A 16,800-nucleotide genomic window follows, 5' to 3' on the forward strand; every position below is an offset into this window, starting at 1 on the left:
GTTACAGAATAGAAAAAGTAGACCTTGGTTCCATATTGTCTTTAATAACAGCAAAGCATCCAACTCCTGTCTTGACTTTCTGATTTATATTTCATCATAGGTATAAGTACAATAAAAATTCTTTGTAACCCAGAGCAAGTTATATTTAATCAGCTGAGCCCTAAAAATAACAGGTAGAAGTTCACATTCCTTTTGTAAACTGCACTGTCACACCTGTTTATTACAGATCTTTCAAAAAGGAAGCTACTGCCAGATCCCTGAAACAGGATGTTAAATATAAAGGTGTAACCTTTGGTTTTATTTAAATTGGGCATTTGAGGCTTAAGTATATTTTGCATATATTTTTCACCTGTCAGAAAAAACAGAAGCAAATCCTCAAATCAAGATATTTTATAAAGATCAAAATAGAAACTCTGAGAATAACAGAGATTTGTGTTTCTAAACTTGCTTATTATGTTTTTATTCATGCAGCTCGGAAGGCAGAGTGTCAGCTTTTTATATAGATGCTTTTCATTACTTCTCCCTGTTGGTGTTACAGCACATGCTGTGAATGACCTCCAGAGATTCCTGAAGCTATATGCAGGGAGAAAATTGAATCTGAAAGCTTTATTAGACAAGTTTGTCTTCAGCTTGTGTCTGATGTCAGCTGTACTGAAAAATAGAAATGCTTGTGAAACTGGGTCCTGACCTTGAAAAATCTCCAATCAAGTGGTAACAGATTCAGTTTTGTGCCATATTGTTATTTCCTGGATGTGTCACACATGTGAGAAGTAAAAAAGCTTCTTAATGGAAATCAGATGGAATGATTAGACACTTCTTTCCTAAATATAAAGGGGAAAACAGATATATGGCAATTTACTCATAATAAGGCCATCTCAGGCTGGCATCTCTGAACCTCTCTATTATCTTAGTCTGTAAAGTAAAATGACTCAACCCCAAATCTAGTAAAATTATTTATGTAAACCATTATTTATTCCTTCATTGAAAAGAAAAGGTAAAGACAGTAATCTATTCCTTTACTAATCCACTTTATACAAGCACAAGCAACCTTTCTTAGGCCAGCTGACTAAAGGAGGAGTCTACTGTTACTGGTCTCTAACGATTTAAGAGCTCAAGGTAATCTTTGTGATACTTCCCTACTGCATTTTTACCTATTCAGCTTCCCTCTTGCATTTTATTTTTGTAAAGCACTTCATAGCATTAAAACAAATGATAGTTAATACTAAAAGTAGACATTTCCTTTAGAGTCAACATGCACAAGTATCAGAAACTATATGGTTCTAGACACCTGATCAATACTGGAAATACTATTTCTCTCTACTACAACTCATGAGAGTGATCTTCTTTACTGATGTCCTATAACCAAAGTGAACCAAAATGGACTACTGGCATTAGCACTGTCTTCTAATTCAGTGTAGAACTACTTGTACCAACAGTTGCATGCTGTGGATTTTTAGCTGTTCAACTCTCTGGAGAAAGGTTCTAAAAAATTAAGTATCTACAATATCACTCCTGAAAGCTTTTTAATAGCTGACAGCAAACTTCCTTTAAATAGCGAAGACTATGTGCAAGTTTAATATCAACATTTAGTATCAACACATCCATGGATCATTCAGTCTTTCCCAAAGAATTATCTTGAGTAATCTTGGTCACCATTATACTATGCCAGCTGCTATAAAAAATAAAGATACTCAAATATCTGATTTTACATTTGTTTTTAATTTTCCCTTTGAATACACATATTGTAATATTCTCAGGAGCACAAGGAGTTTTAAGACTAGCTTTTGGAAATTCTGAGAAACAGTGCTGAACTACAGCATATGTGTTCACTCGAACAGCAAGCATAGTATATAAACAAGGACTGCTTTAGAACACATTAGCTCTGAAATATGACAAAAAGAAAGTGTATCTATTGTGCATTTTTTGCCCCAAGCTAGTTGTTGTCATTTTGTTTCTTACATTTTTGTCATTTTTTCCTGATTTTCTCTTAAATACAAGTGGTTTGTTTGTTTTTAAAGAGGCAGTGGAACAGTTAACAATCCAGCCCTGAAGTCCATGGAAAAATAATATATTTCAACGGTTATCATTTCCTAAACAAAGAATCCCTCATCTTCACTAAAAATATTAAAACAAATATCATGTCAGAGATTTAACAGGGAAGTCTTCATAATGCAGGATACTGCTATGTCCATCTGTACATCCCCCTATCTTTGAAATAACCAGTATGGAATAATAAAACCCCTCAACTATGCATTTTGAAAACAAAAGACAAAAGATGCATAAAATACATACAACAGCACTACAGAAGCACTTTCAGCCTCTGAGGTAAGTGGATTTTAGTTATAAAACTTGTTATTTCATCAAGGTGCGTACTTTCGCATACATCTTGTTCAGCACTAAGTTTCCTCAAAAACCTACAGACTCATGAATGGTGTATTTTTAGTAGCACCAGTAGTTGTTTCTTATGTTATATACTGCAAGCAGTGAATATGAATTCCAGAAGCATTAAGCCACAGTGGTGCATACACAGAGTAACTGATATTTTTCAAGAACTGTTGTATAATGATCTTACAAGCCTGGAACAAAGCAGCATGCCTAGTCCAGGTGGGGACTTGCTTCACAGAGACATAAAAAACAAATTATATTTTCCAAACAGAAGGAGACATGCTATGCTCCTGCAAGTAAAATACCAATGGATAAGCAAATTAAATCCTGTTGTCACTACTTTCACCATATTCACAAATATCACTGGTTTAATTCAAACCCCAAGACTCGAGGTATTACAGACTCTGGAGGTGACTTACTGCTGTGAATATTTTCCCTGCACCCAGTTGAATATATGGGCTAATAAGTGATGAGTCCTCCCCATCACCGTTGCTGCTGGTGAACTTACTGCAGCTCACAGTCCTCACATTACAACTCAAGTCTAATGGACTCAGCATGATACCTCACTCCTTCCATTCTTCCTCATCCATTCTAAATCCTGAAAAGCCTTCTTCCCCTGGACAGGGCAGCCCAGTCTTTGACTCTGTGTCTGCTATCTCACTCCTACTCCTAAAGCAAGTTACACTGAAAGCAGAGAAGAGCATGTAATGTAAGCGTTTGAAGAAAGATACCTAAAGCTGATGGTGAGTGCTGATGGTGAGCTGATGGGGAGCTCTGGTGATACAGTGTATCACCAATTTGATTTCCTCAAATTATTTGTAGTAAGTGCACAACACCTAAAAGCACATATAAAGCCTTTCTGTCAAATGCAACCCTGCTACAATCTGTTAAACACAACCAATAATTTTTTCACTTTATCTTTTTTCAGATCTCCTACAAATGATGCTTTAAAAGATTGATAACTTTTAAAGTTTAAAGGGAGAAATTCTACCTAATTTCAGCAGAAATTTCACCATTGTAGTTGACTATAATTCTCACTCAACTTTTTTCTTCATTTCACATTTTTCTGTTTCACTTGATTAGGCATTTCATACAAAAAAAAAAAAGACAAAAAATAGGACAAAAACTTGTGTAAGCAGTCAAGAGAAAAAAAGAAATTGCTTGTACACAAGTGCAAGAGTATTAAGATAATGCATCACTCAGTTATATTAGATGAATATGTAAAATTAGTTGAGTACTTTCAGCTGGATTCATTTGTGGTGTTAAAACTTCAGTAACTTCAAGTACAGCATAACTGAAAATAAATACACATCCTTTAAAAGAAATTGTATTTTCAAGGTAGCTTTAAATAAAAGGGGCCAAAATTTTCCTCCGGCATCTCACAGGAATGAAGACAAATTATGTAAAACATCTTCCTCCAGAGCAATCTTCCTCCTCAGGAGTGCCTCCCACCCCACAATGCATTCAGAGGGGTTTACAAAGCAGTGTAAACTTTACCTAACTTATTAAGCAAATACGGTGATGGCACTTCAGTACAAAAGAAGAAAAAGAAGCCATATGAATGCTAATGATGCTATTAAAAACTCCCCCTCCTAGAAAAGCACATTTCAGAACTGCATTTCTCTCTGTTTAAAATGTTTTCAAACTGCTGGCTAAGCAATGCATCAAGGTATTTGGATAGACATTCACACCATTTCATGTTATCCTGTCAAGCACAGATAGCAAGTGTGATTTTCTTCCTGATTCATCTTATCTTGGAAGTCGATCTTCGCTAAGGTTTTAGGCATACCCTTCAGCTAAGTACATTTTTTGAGCTGGAGAAGTAATTCTTGTTCCTTATGCCTGAGGGCACACTGGACTGGTGGAATATTAAAAACTCTTTTTTAATTCTTCTTCTGCCGAAGAAACTATAATATGCAGACCTAGAAATAATTATAACCAGGGTGCTTTACCTCACTAACAGCCACCAGATGGAATTTATTAAGATTCTCTGTCTGAATTCCTGTAACCAGACCAGATCAAATGATACCTGACAGGGCAGTAGAGATGAGCCAGTTACATCTTCATTCCCTGGTCTCAAATACACGTCAACTTTATTCAATCCTGATGTCCCTAAAAGTCCCCATAGGATCAGGAAGTGAATAACTGTCAACGGGAGATACTGACATCGCTTCACAAAACCCTTCCAAAATAATTTTGTGTATCTTTCTTTACAAATGACCTTTAATGAGATTGTTTCGTTTTTGGGAGGCTTGGTTAAAACTAGCTGTCCCATAGCCAGTTTGTCCCTATGGTTCATGAGAGTCAGTAGCAGAGAGTAAATAAAGCCACAAAAATATCTATAACATGAGTGGCTAAAATAACTGCAGAACTTATCGACAGAATGGCTAGACCCATGACATTTAATTTCTTCCCTCTTCTCTTCCCTTTCTTTTAAATGAAATAGAAAAATACCTTAGTAACAAATATCTTTTCCTATCTTTGTAGAAAGCTACCCTCTTGGCCTGGAGAAGAAAATGCTCAGGGGCATCACATCCATAGGTATAGATATCTGATTGGAGGAGTAAAGACAGATACAGACTGTCTTCAGGGAAGCCCAGAGACAGGATGAGAAGCACCATGCAAAAACTGAAATACTAGAAATTTTATTTGAATAGAAGAAATCTTTTCATTGTCAGAGCTGCTCAACACTGGAAAAACTTGCCCAGAGAGATTGTAGAGTCTCCATCCTTGGAGATATTAGAAACCTGACTGGACATGACCCTGAGTCACCTGCACTAATCGACTGTGCCTTGAGCAAAAGGAATAGATGTCTCCCCTGGCCCCTTTTGAACTCTACCATTCTATGTCAATTATATATATAATGAGGTGATCACAGTAAACTGACTCAAATAAAGAAAAATTACAAATTTCTGTTATAAGCACAGATTCAAATTTTTAGTGCTCATGACAACAGAAGGGAAATCAATCTTACTTCCTGCTTAATCCTTTATAGAACACCAGTGCTTTCATTTTCTGCATGTATAATTCCATCTGCTGAGTCTCAGAAATGTTAGCAGTCAGAGACTACATCTTGCATTAAGGTGAGTAATTTTGCAATTCTTCAGCTAGAGATGAGGTAATATAAAAATATATTGCATTACTACTCCATGTTCTCACTCTTGTTCCAGTATTGTAATTTCTTTTGTAAGAGCAAACACACAACTTGCCGACACTTTTTCCCCCTGGAACCTGACATAACCTGTTCACACAGAAAACTGACACAGCAAGTTTAGCACAGCAAAAAATGATTACACATCTCCTTCATTCCCCTCATGCCATTACATGAATTCCTATAGAATGCTTTGGAACAAAATCATGCAAAGCAAGAATACTGTTGTACTAGTAGACTAGTAGTTTCAAAATAGAGCAGTGGTATTTGGCTCTTTATAGAAAATTGAAATAATTGCCAATAATTCCAATTGCTGGAACCACAGCAGTTCTAAGGGACTAAACGTAAACAATAGTTCCTTTTTAGTAAGATTCAACATGTCATGAGCAAGACAACTCCTTTTCTTGAACTCATACATGCTGTTTGGGCAGGAGCTGGACTGTCTTCTGGTACTGAAATTTCTGGATTCTCTCTCTATGGAGCAATTATGTACTTCTCTGAAAACAAGGGCTTTCTGCTTTGCTGTCCTAGAGGACCACTATTAGAAGATAGAGAATTCTGCAATTTAAGCTTTTCTTGTATGTTACCCAGTAGAAAATGTTAAGAACAAGAGGGATCAAGCAGCCACATGTCCAATTCCAAGTGATTGCTGCAGCTGCCTCATAGCCTGAGTTACAGGCAATCTGACAGGGGTTGGGGCACAGATTTCTTTCTGCTCCCACATATGATGAGCAGCTTTCCAAATTGTATTGGTAACACTATTCATTCAAGCAACTGAAATGGTTCAATATCAAGTAAGGAATCTTGGAGACTTTAGAAAGTTAGATAAGCACAGTGCTTCCATTAAGTGTTTCTTTTTCACCCATGTTTAATCGCTACACTTCCAAGGAAAGCACTGGGAAATAAAATCCATTTATCAAGGAAAAAAAAAGTTTGTAATCCTTGTAGGGAACAAGAAGACACAAAGAGATATGAAAATAATCGAATATAAATATTGTCAAAATAAATTAAATGAAATAGAGATCAGGTGTTTTGTTGCATATTCATGAATGCAAGACATGAAGGAATATAAATCACAGACTTAGTGTTTAACTGCAGAATTCCTCCTGCCATTTTGTCATATGACTTTCTCTGTTAAAAAAGAAGCTTTGTTTTGAAACAATCTCACTTTATTGCCCCATCAGTAATAATAATTTCCAAATTTCATTCTGCGACCAATCTACAGATACTTGACCTTTAATATTATTATCTCTTAATTTAAATAGTTTGTCTCCTTTTGTAGTATTTCCTCTATTACTATATGCAGAAAGTCAGAATCTCACCTCCTCATGGAATGAAAGAAAAATTACTTTGAAACTGTAATAATTTGAAAAGAATTCCGCAACCATTTCATCAAATCATAATCTAATTTGTCTTCTGGGATACATTGCATAAAACCGGAAGGCAATGATAAAAAACCAACTTAAATGCCATAGCTTTAGCACTTTTAAGGGTGAGGAATTAATTTAGAGTCTCCAGCCATATTCATTTTCCTGTGTGGTTTGTAATTAATTAAATAAAATACATATACTAAAGCACTTACAGACACCTGAAGATAAATGGCCAAATGCTGCTAATGCTGGCTTTTCCTTTAGTTGTTTAATTAAGAGGTGTATTGCCTTCCAGTCAGCATTCAAGTCTTCCAATTTTTTCTAGAACAGAAAATAACAAAATATTACATTTATAATACATAAATTAATGTATCACAGAATCACAGAATGGCTTGGGTTAGAAAGGACCTTAAAGATTGTCCAGTTCCAACTCCCCTCCCACCATGGGAAGAGATGCCACCCAATAGATCAGTTTGCTCAGGGCCCCATCCAATGCGGATTTGCAATGTAAACAAATGTAAATGCAATGTAAATAAATGAAAAATAAAGTAACTAGGTTCTTTTTCATCTGGTAGATCACCTGAATTTAAAAAAAACACAAAGCAAAAAGACATAGCAACGAATTTTCACAAATGGGGGAGAGAGACAAGATCCTTTCCAGCTGTGTTACAAAACAGTTTACTGGTGTCAGGGCCCTAAAAGCATCCTTTCTTCTCAAAGTTTGGCTGCTGAAGCTCAGAGCCAACTTAGAACCTGCACAGGTGCCTGACCCTGACCACAGAGTGCCTTCCTGGACCAACCTCAGCCTATGCCCTTGGCCCTGGCCTGATCCTGACCCTGCCAAGGACAGCCCCCAGCCTGACAGGTTTGGCTTTTAAGCACTGTGAACATGAGATGATAATTTTTTTTTAGTTAAACAGAAAAGTGAGTTATGAATTTCAAAAAGCCTCTCAATAAAACCTCTGCAACCTCTAACATCAAATGCAGAATTTATTCTTCCACCTATTAAAATAAAATAAAAAAAAAAGTCTTAGGAGTCTTCAGGGTGCCATAAACTTCAGTGTGTGAGCACACAGTCCTGCACAGTAATGGCTTAACTGTTACTTTTAAACAAAACCTGCATGAAAGTCTGGAGTGTGAATAACATCAGTCCTCAGATAACCCTGAGAGGCATTTAGACTTGAAAATGTTGTTTCTACCTCTCTTTTTTTTCTTGCTTTAAGGACTGTAAAGAAGGATGAAACATTGCTAATTCTATGCTGACATGTCTAAACCCTTAAAATGAAGACAGCATTTCTTTTTAAGCTGCTCTCTGATTCTCTGCTACAAAAAGCAGCACAGAGTACCAATGTAGCTCAGGAAGGCTTTTTATCTCGCATTATGGTTTCAACCCACAATGAGATATATAGTCAAAATCACAATCCAACCGTGAAAGAACCAGGATGCCTATTAAGAAAGATACTTTAATTAACTCGAGTCTAAGATGACAGAGGTCACTAGAAGAGAGATGGAGACCAATGCCCATTAAATTGAAGTATTTATGTACCCACACACACACAGACTCTGAGGTAGTGGAGAAGGTTTAGACATCAGGAAAAGATTTTTCACCTAGAGGGTGGTTAGGTACTAGACCAGGCTCCCCAGGGAAGTGGTCACATCTCCAAGCCAGTCTAGTTCAAAAAGTGTTTGGACAACACTCAGGCACTTGGGGTGATTCTGGGGCTGTCCCATGCAGGGCCACCAGTTGGCCTCTGTTCCATGGTTCTAATATTGGTCCTTGTCATTCTTAGATATATAAGCCAGAGATTTCTTTCCAGCAACAAGCAAATATAAAACATGCCCACATACATGTTAGAGTGGTTATCTAGGGCAACAGCTACACCTTTAATAAGAGGGCAACCAGTTCTAAATGCTTCAATCAAGATTACAATTTGATCTTGCATCTGGCATAAATTAACATGCATCCATTTAAATGTTAACTTCTTTGAGCACAACCATTTTCCTGTAATTACAACTCTAGAGCTCTGGTGACAAACATGAACATCCAAATATGTTGCACTTAGCACATAATTTATAGATTTTTTTATAATATGTCAGCACTGGCGCAATTTAAGTGATGTTAACATCCTCATGTGGACTAATCTTACTGACAGCACTAAAATTAGATATGAATATTTAGAGAGAGAAATGTAGTCTTTTAAATGCAAGACTGAGGACAATGAAAATAAATTCCACACTACTTACTTCTCACCCACCAGAGGAAAAGACAAATTGAGTGCTGTGGCAAGGGAACCACAGCTCTTCCACTGGCACTGAAACCCTTTCCTGAATAAACTGTTCTGATTAAGTGCTGTTAATCATGAGATTGGGGCTTACATTCTTTCTATTGCCATTGACACCAGCAGTAACCTCTCCCTCACCTTCAAAAGCTTTACAGAAATGTATTCCAAAAGCATGAAATCCATTTTATAAAAGTGAATAGGTCTGATTATTAAAGTGCTGGTGCTTAAAGGATCACACATCTCATCCCATTCTTGACTCTTGAATCAGCATATACAAGGATTTCATTTGCCAACAAAAATGTTTTTACAGACTTGCATTGCAAAATTCTATTTTAGTCTGCTTAGTGAAGGTGTGAAAATATACTTATTTCAGTGACATAACTATGAGATAAGATTAAGTACATGTCAATACAAATCCATGGGATTTAATTTACATTCAAAATATTATAAAGAGAATATATTATAAAGGTTGCATAGATAAGCAGCTAAACATTAGGAAATGCCAGAATAACGTTAGCTATGAACATTATTTCAGATAAAATGCACATAAATTGCAGGGATATCTCTAATTTTCTGGCACATACTGCTTTTGAGCACAGAAAAGGCTTGCAGTGAGAATAAGTCACTAGGACCTCTGCTTCATTTAGGGAAAAGAATGGGAAGATTTGTGGTGAATTAAGGAAATAATGGAGGAAAAAGAGCAAAGAACTAAATAATCTAAAAATCTGTCCAGCAATGCTAGACAAGTAATTAATGTTTTTAAAGAGGGCATGTAATTTTATCTTCTTCTTTTCTGCGCCACACGTTAAACAAAAACTTTGAGTCTAAGTATTGAACTTCTGCTTGCACTGTGAGTGATGTCCATACCCTGAACTGAATTAAACAGGGTTCAACCTAAACCAAAGGTACCACAGCAGCTCTAATTAAAGAATTTTCTAAAATTTTGAGTTCTTAGCTTTGCAAATATGCTAATATCTTTCCAAAACCCTCTTAATCTGAGTAAAATTTATTTTTGCTTCCACAAAATACCTTTTGTGTAGAAAATTATTTTGATGGTAATCAAAAAGTTGGTGCTGAAACATAAAAATAGAAGATTGTGCTGAAAGTAACTCAGGAAGAATGATGACTTAAGGAAATCTACCTACAGCATCAAGAAAGCAATTCAACAGTCCTGACAGCATATAACCACTGCTTTATGACTTACTGCACTAGACAGACATTGAACCAGAAACTACCTTCACAGGTTGCACAATTAAATGAACTAGAGAATGTAAAGAAATGAGTAAATTGCAATCAAAGAGGGACTAAAAATTAAATATGCACTACTCCACAAGTTACTAATTTCCTCAAAGATACGTTTTATAATATCAGTGTCAAAACTACAACTCAAGGAACATTATAATCTTTAAAGAGTCATCTTCTTCCAGTAAATCTGGTAAAAATTTGCGAGTTTCAGTCTTTGATGTGAACATTTAAAATATATAGACAGAGTATACTTCTATGTCAGAATTTTGGGCTAAACAGAATCATTTCAACATTATTTATACTTCTGTCATTCTTACATAAGACAAGTACTAGCTCTTCCTCTTGAAAATACCAGCATTCATTCTGCAATTCTTTATATGCAATTAAGAAATCTAGGAAGCCAAAACCTCTAGCTTTGGCTGTTTTGAGTGCTCAGCTTTTAAAATGGGGAATAAGATCCCCAAACACTGCAGCTGAAATCACACAAAATGAGTAAATGCAGTTATTCGGGAATGATTCTTATTCCATCATCCATTCAGTGTGTAGATGACATTACAGTTCCCAACAAAAATGGAGGTTTATTAGCCAAGGAAAACACCCAACAGAGTCTTGCTTCTGCCCACTGAAGTCACCTTGAATTTACCTCTTCTAGCATTTTATCATGTGGAGGAGAACTGATCATTAAAAATGGACATATACAAAGGGGATAATTACTCTTAGCGCATTTCTGTTCAGGAAAGAAGACAAAAAACCAAATCATTCTTAAACATGTATTGATTTCTAATGTGGATATCAGTTCATTCATGTGTTCCTGTGAATAGAGATCTGCTGGTGGGATTTACAAGTAATTCAGAGGAAATTTTGTAGAAGTAGGAAAATAATACTCCAAATATAGCACCTAAATAGAGACAGATAAACAAGACATTCCCTGCAGAGATCATCTACAGATATCTTATCTTTGTGCCAGTTGTGCTTTTGGAGTGCTGTACATTTTGAAAAGCCCTAAACAGAAATTTACTATCTCTAGTAAACTCTAGTAAACTAGGCTAGTGAGAAGCAATTGTAATAGATACTTAGTGTAATCAATAAGCCACTATTACTGTTTCTCAATCATCATGTTTGCAGATACTTAATTAGCAGTTCTAATACTAGAAACCAGACCAAGCTCTGGTTGTATGGTATTGACCTCACTAGTTTGGTCTCCTGCTTGAAAAGCAGCTGAACCAGACGTGGGAGGATGCTTGCTGATGAATTTAGGATTCCACAGTTTAGAAAATGACACTTTAGTCTCAATGAAGGTATTCATGGTCCTTAGGAAAAGTGGGCAAAATATTCCCTCATAAGTGATTTGTAAGCTGAGGAAAAGGATTCTACAGTACATTTTTCTAAAAGAGAAGTGCTTGGGAGGCATACCCTTCCAAACAGTGAGTCCTCTGTTTCAAAACACAATCAAGTCAGCCATTCTAGATAAAATTTGGCACAGAAATTGAGGCAGAAAGTTCTATGTTGCCTTGTGTTCTTCCTTTCAAAATAAAAAATTTAAAAAAACCCAAAAAGTACTCTGTTTATAACTTAACTCTTACCTTTTCTAGAAAATTTACTCATTTTTTTTAATTTGACAAAATTTCTGAAAGTGAAATTTAAAAGAGTTTAAAACAAGTTACATGTTGTTATTAATTGCACACCAAAATTCACATTTGCTTTCACTGTGAATTACTCTTGAATGAGTAAAACAATCTTAATGTCAAAAACAATATTACCATCACAATACGCAAAAGTTTTTTAGCAACATTATATTTTTCCTGGCAATGCCATCACAGAACAGAACAAATGCCATGTGCCAGGTTCTTTTACTGATTTTAAACAGAGCACATCAAGGACAAGTGTACAACAGGGGAAGCATAACCTATTATATAGTAATGAATATTGCTAAAGGTTGCTTCATTACCTTTACTGGATGAGTAGCTGGTTTTTCCTTATATAAATGAGACCCTTTAGACAAAACCTCTTCCACATTCGGCTGTTTAGCCTGCACTGCTGCTTCAGTTTCCTGAAAAATAAAAACACAGGCAGTCTAGATTAACCATAGCATAAGCAGTAAGACTGAGTAGTCCTGGAACTCTATAGAAAGCCGTAAAACGTCAGTAGACAAGTTTCAGCTCAGAATTGGTGTGGGGGTAAACATAAAGATAGGTGGCAGGTAAGGACAAAGAGGATCCCCAGAAAAATCAAAAGCAAAGAGGGATGGAAAAGAGTAATGCTACCCAAGTATAAACAGTGGTAGGTCATTTCATCTTGAAGGTTTCAATAAAATGAATAAAAAGCTAGCACAAATTCATAGTAAGAAAGGCACGAGAAATCTCATTTAGGAGGCTCTGTTGTTTTGTCTGTTTTACACTACCGCTGATGAAAAGTGCACTCTAACATTTCGTTCATACTGTACTTGGCATTAAAACTGCCTAATGAGATGCAACAGCAATACTGAGTTTAGAAAGATTAAAAATTTTGAAAGAAGACTGCAATTGTGGGTACTAAACTACCACTTACATAGTAAAAGCACTTACAAAAATTAATTAAAAAAAAAAGCACAGTAGTAGTGACAGGTAAAGGTACAGGGAGGCACCTACCTTTAACAATAGCACCCTACTGAATTAACAACAGCATATTCTCTAGCAATTTATTTTTTACTCTGGAAAGGTGCAATCCATGTGCTAACATAATAAAATTCCAAATAACCTCTCCCAACATACAGCAGCTTCATTTTGTCAGGCACTGACCAAATAAATGATGGGCAAAACTCTACAATTAAGACAAAAAACCAAACCAACAAACCAAAACAGACAAAAAAATCCAAACCTACTGAGAATTGTAAAAGAAAAGAAAAACTACATCTGGAGTTCTAAGATTCATGGTTTATTTATTTTAATTTTTTTTTCTAGTAATATAAGTGTAATAATACCTGAGTTATAAAAATGAATTGCTTGGGATCTTTTTGTTTTCCTCTCTCTTCACCCACCTCCTATATAGGTTGCTTCTCTTATCCTAATCAGCATTGCTGACTACCCACTGAGTTTCCAACTTAATTTTCTGTCCACGTTCTCAGTTATCATAAACGTGACAGCAGACAAGATTGTGTGCCAGGTATGTCACTATCTGAGCTAACACATCATTTTGTTGGTGAAAATCTGCTGTTCTTTTTACCGCAATAAACCTTCTGAAATCTATGAAATTTTAAGTCCCAAAAAGGGGCCATTTTGGTCCTATGTTTAAACTCAACATATAATGTCTACACTGCTCCCTGAAACTTTACTTGAAAAACTTTATGGACATCCACTAAAAATAAAGGCTTAGTAAATTCAGTCATCTTTCATTGAATTAAATCTTACGTGATTTCTTGTAATGATATTTGAAACGTTTCAATTTCATTTTTTTACTATGCATTTCAATGTTAATGAAATATAACTATAAGGATTCATAGAAAATGGGCACTGAAAAGCAGTGCATGGCAAAACTGGGATATTGAGGTGGGTGAGAGTTTATTAACCTTTTGATAAAACCCTCATTAAAGTCTTATTTTCTTTCTGTTTGAACACTGTGTTAACTTTCTACTTCCCTACTCAGCACATAAAGAAAAAATAATAATCAAGGAGTGTTAATGAAGAGGTAATTTTCTCCCTATCTTAATGAAAGCTAGTCATTTTAATAATTGTTATTTAGTTCTTGTTTCATTGTTGGTTTTGGGATTTTTTTTTCTTAAACTAAGCATCTGCAGTATTTGGCCAATATTTCCTGTGTGTTATTCTACATGTCTCAAATACTCATATTTTATGACAGCATCAGTTATCATAACCAATTCTGTAGCAGGAAAATCACATTACAACTCCCTCTGGAGTCCAAGAATACCAGGAGCACAATGGATGTGCTAACCATGCTGCATGAATGTGCCTTTGAAGTGGATTTCTCAATCCTCCCCTCTCACTGGACTTTGTTTTCCACCATGGCCAGGTCTAGGAGCACAGACACCATTTTCTTTCAGACTGTAACCAGTGTGGAAGATAGAATATGTTGAGCCATTAAATCACTGATTCTTCTGCTCTAGAATTTTCTGCTCTAGAATTTTCTGGAGTTACATGAACTAACCTTATGGAGTCTGATCTTTCAAATTCAGTGGCCTTGACCTAAGCCAAAATGCATTGCCCCAGTCTATCCAACACAGCATCATGCTTCCTTTGAGATATATGTGGCAATAAAAATAGAGGGAAGAGTACAGGGGAAAAAGAGATTCTCAATATCTTGGCATTAATTTGGACACTAAAATTAACAGGTATTTTATTTGTCAGAGCAGTAAATACTTTGATTGTCACCCATTAATCCCAACATCAATTAAAAACATAACAAAATAATTTTAAATAAGTGCACATCAGACATGAAATTGCTGTAGTAACTTTGAGGGAGCTTTTGCCCAGTTCGTTGCTTGATGGGATAGCCCCTTGATGAATCCTGTCCAGTGGACAAGTTTCCAGCAATTTCAAATCCATTTCCTAGGTGACACCCTATTAATAGGGTTGACAGGCAAGAGAGTAGTTACAGGATTCTGCTCCATCATTTAATTCCCTAAGAGAAGAAAATAGTAATGACTACAATATAGCCTCCTATGGTTTGCACACAAAAAGACCACAGTTAATATCTAGGCTGTGCAGGATCCAGGAGAAGAACATATTCCCAGAGCAGAGTCTGACCTCACACGATCACACAGGACAGGCTACTGCTAAAGATAATAGGAATTGTGGACGCTCATTTCCATCCATTTTTAGAGAATACCAAAGTCATATTTGTTTTAAAGTCCTGATCAAGTCCTCATTCACAATCACTTTTCCTGCTGTGGGAGGATGCAGAGCTGTCTCTGGGAGACAGAGCTGACTGCTGGAATTGCACAATTTATGAACTGCCTGGGAACGCAATCGTAATGCTGCTTCTGGGCTGGGTGATGAATATGCTAATTAAACTTTTCACACACATGGCAAATTAAAATACATCATCACTGGAAACTGCTGTTTCTCAAACAAGTATAAACAAGAATCAGAGGCTACCTTTTTTCCATGACGCACTATCTGTGAATTTTCAGTGGTGTTAAACTAGTGCATCCAAACTGATGAAAGCCTGCTGCTGAATAAGCCACAGTGGCTTCTGCATTTCAAACAACATGCCAATTCAACCTGCTGAACAAAGTCACAGGCAGAAAAAGTGGCAAGGACTTGTCTACAGCCCCATCTGGACTATGAAAGTTTATTGATATAGCTCAGAACTCAGAAAATTCATATTCCCTAGCTGAAACCAATATATTGACTAAACCTCTGGTGTGTATGCCAATGGAAGATAAAGTTTGATGGCTTGGCATATGCTATTTCAAGAGATGGAAACTATCCTAGCAGACACAGACAGGCTGTTTGACATATGCTGCACATATATTAGGAGGTCTGATCAACTGCCTATAAACATACCAGCAGCATTTTTGACTGTGTATTGCTCTATACTAAGAATCACAAGCACTGATTCACCTTCTCTGGTAACTCTGGTAACATCTCTGGAATCAATTTCCCCATGAGCTTACATCCTTTGGACATATTCTGCAGGGACAGTAGGAGAAGCTCAGGGTGCCTTCACCGTGAAATACAATGCAAAAATGGAATCCTAATTACAGACTTCAAAAAAAAAATACAACTTTGAAATTAATATACTGAGTTGTTTCAAAACCTCTTGTTTCAAGTTTCAAATTGTTTCATGACCTCTTTTTAGCAAGACAGTACATTAAATGAAAATTAAAGAAGAGAATTTATTCACAGGAAAAGAGAGGCATTAAGCAATTTCCCTCTGCTGATCAAGACAAAGCAGTGACATGTAACAAGCAAATATAATAAATCTAAAATCTAAAACTATTTAGATGCTTTTAATTTCAAACAAGCTTTTATGAAATAACCAGATATAAATCTCCATATATATTTAACTTGATAACGGAAAACTACATTTAAACCCTTTTCTTGTAATTTAGATGAGCAAGAGCATAACTTGTAATGAGAATTCTCAGGGGTGGATCTTCTTAATCATGCACATAGAATTATTAAGGTTGGAAAAAACCTCCACAATCAAGTCCAAACTTTTGATGCCTAAAAGTTTTTAATTTTTTCATTTATTTGAAGCTTTGTAGATTTTTAATATATAGTTTTATAGTTTCTAGAACTTTATTATCCTTTTTCATGCTTTGGAACAATATCTAACTCTTTCTAACACATTATGTCACACTTTGAAGTTTTGTTTAGTCTTATTTTCAAGAAAACAATTTCTAACAAGGACATCTTGTTTTGCACTG

At 35.9% G+C, this 16,800-nt stretch overlaps 1 protein-coding gene across 11 annotated transcripts in view; it reads right to left on the reverse strand.

Moving 5' to 3' along the window:
• DMD (dystrophin) overlaps positions 1-16,800 on the reverse strand; it is a 990,047-nt gene that overhangs the window by 330,460 nt on the left and 642,787 nt on the right. For all 11 annotated transcript variants that reach the window (XM_066176982.1, XM_066176984.1, XM_066176989.1 and 8 more), the window contains 2 exons: positions 12,382-12,483; positions 7,119-7,227 (listed from right to left, as the gene is read on the reverse strand). In XM_066176982.1, the coding sequence (XP_066033079.1) occupies positions 7,119-7,227; positions 12,382-12,483 (211 nt within the window). The remainder of the gene's footprint in view (positions 1-7,118; positions 7,228-12,381; positions 12,484-16,800) is intronic.

The sequence above is a fragment of the Chamaea fasciata genome, unplaced genomic scaffold, assembly GCF_029207755.1.
Source record: "Chamaea fasciata isolate MVZ Bird 193981 ecotype frontalis unplaced genomic scaffold, bChaFas1.0.hap1 SCAF_2, whole genome shotgun sequence".
In the NCBI taxonomy this organism is placed as follows: Eukaryota; Metazoa; Chordata; class Aves; order Passeriformes; family Sylviidae; genus Chamaea; species Chamaea fasciata.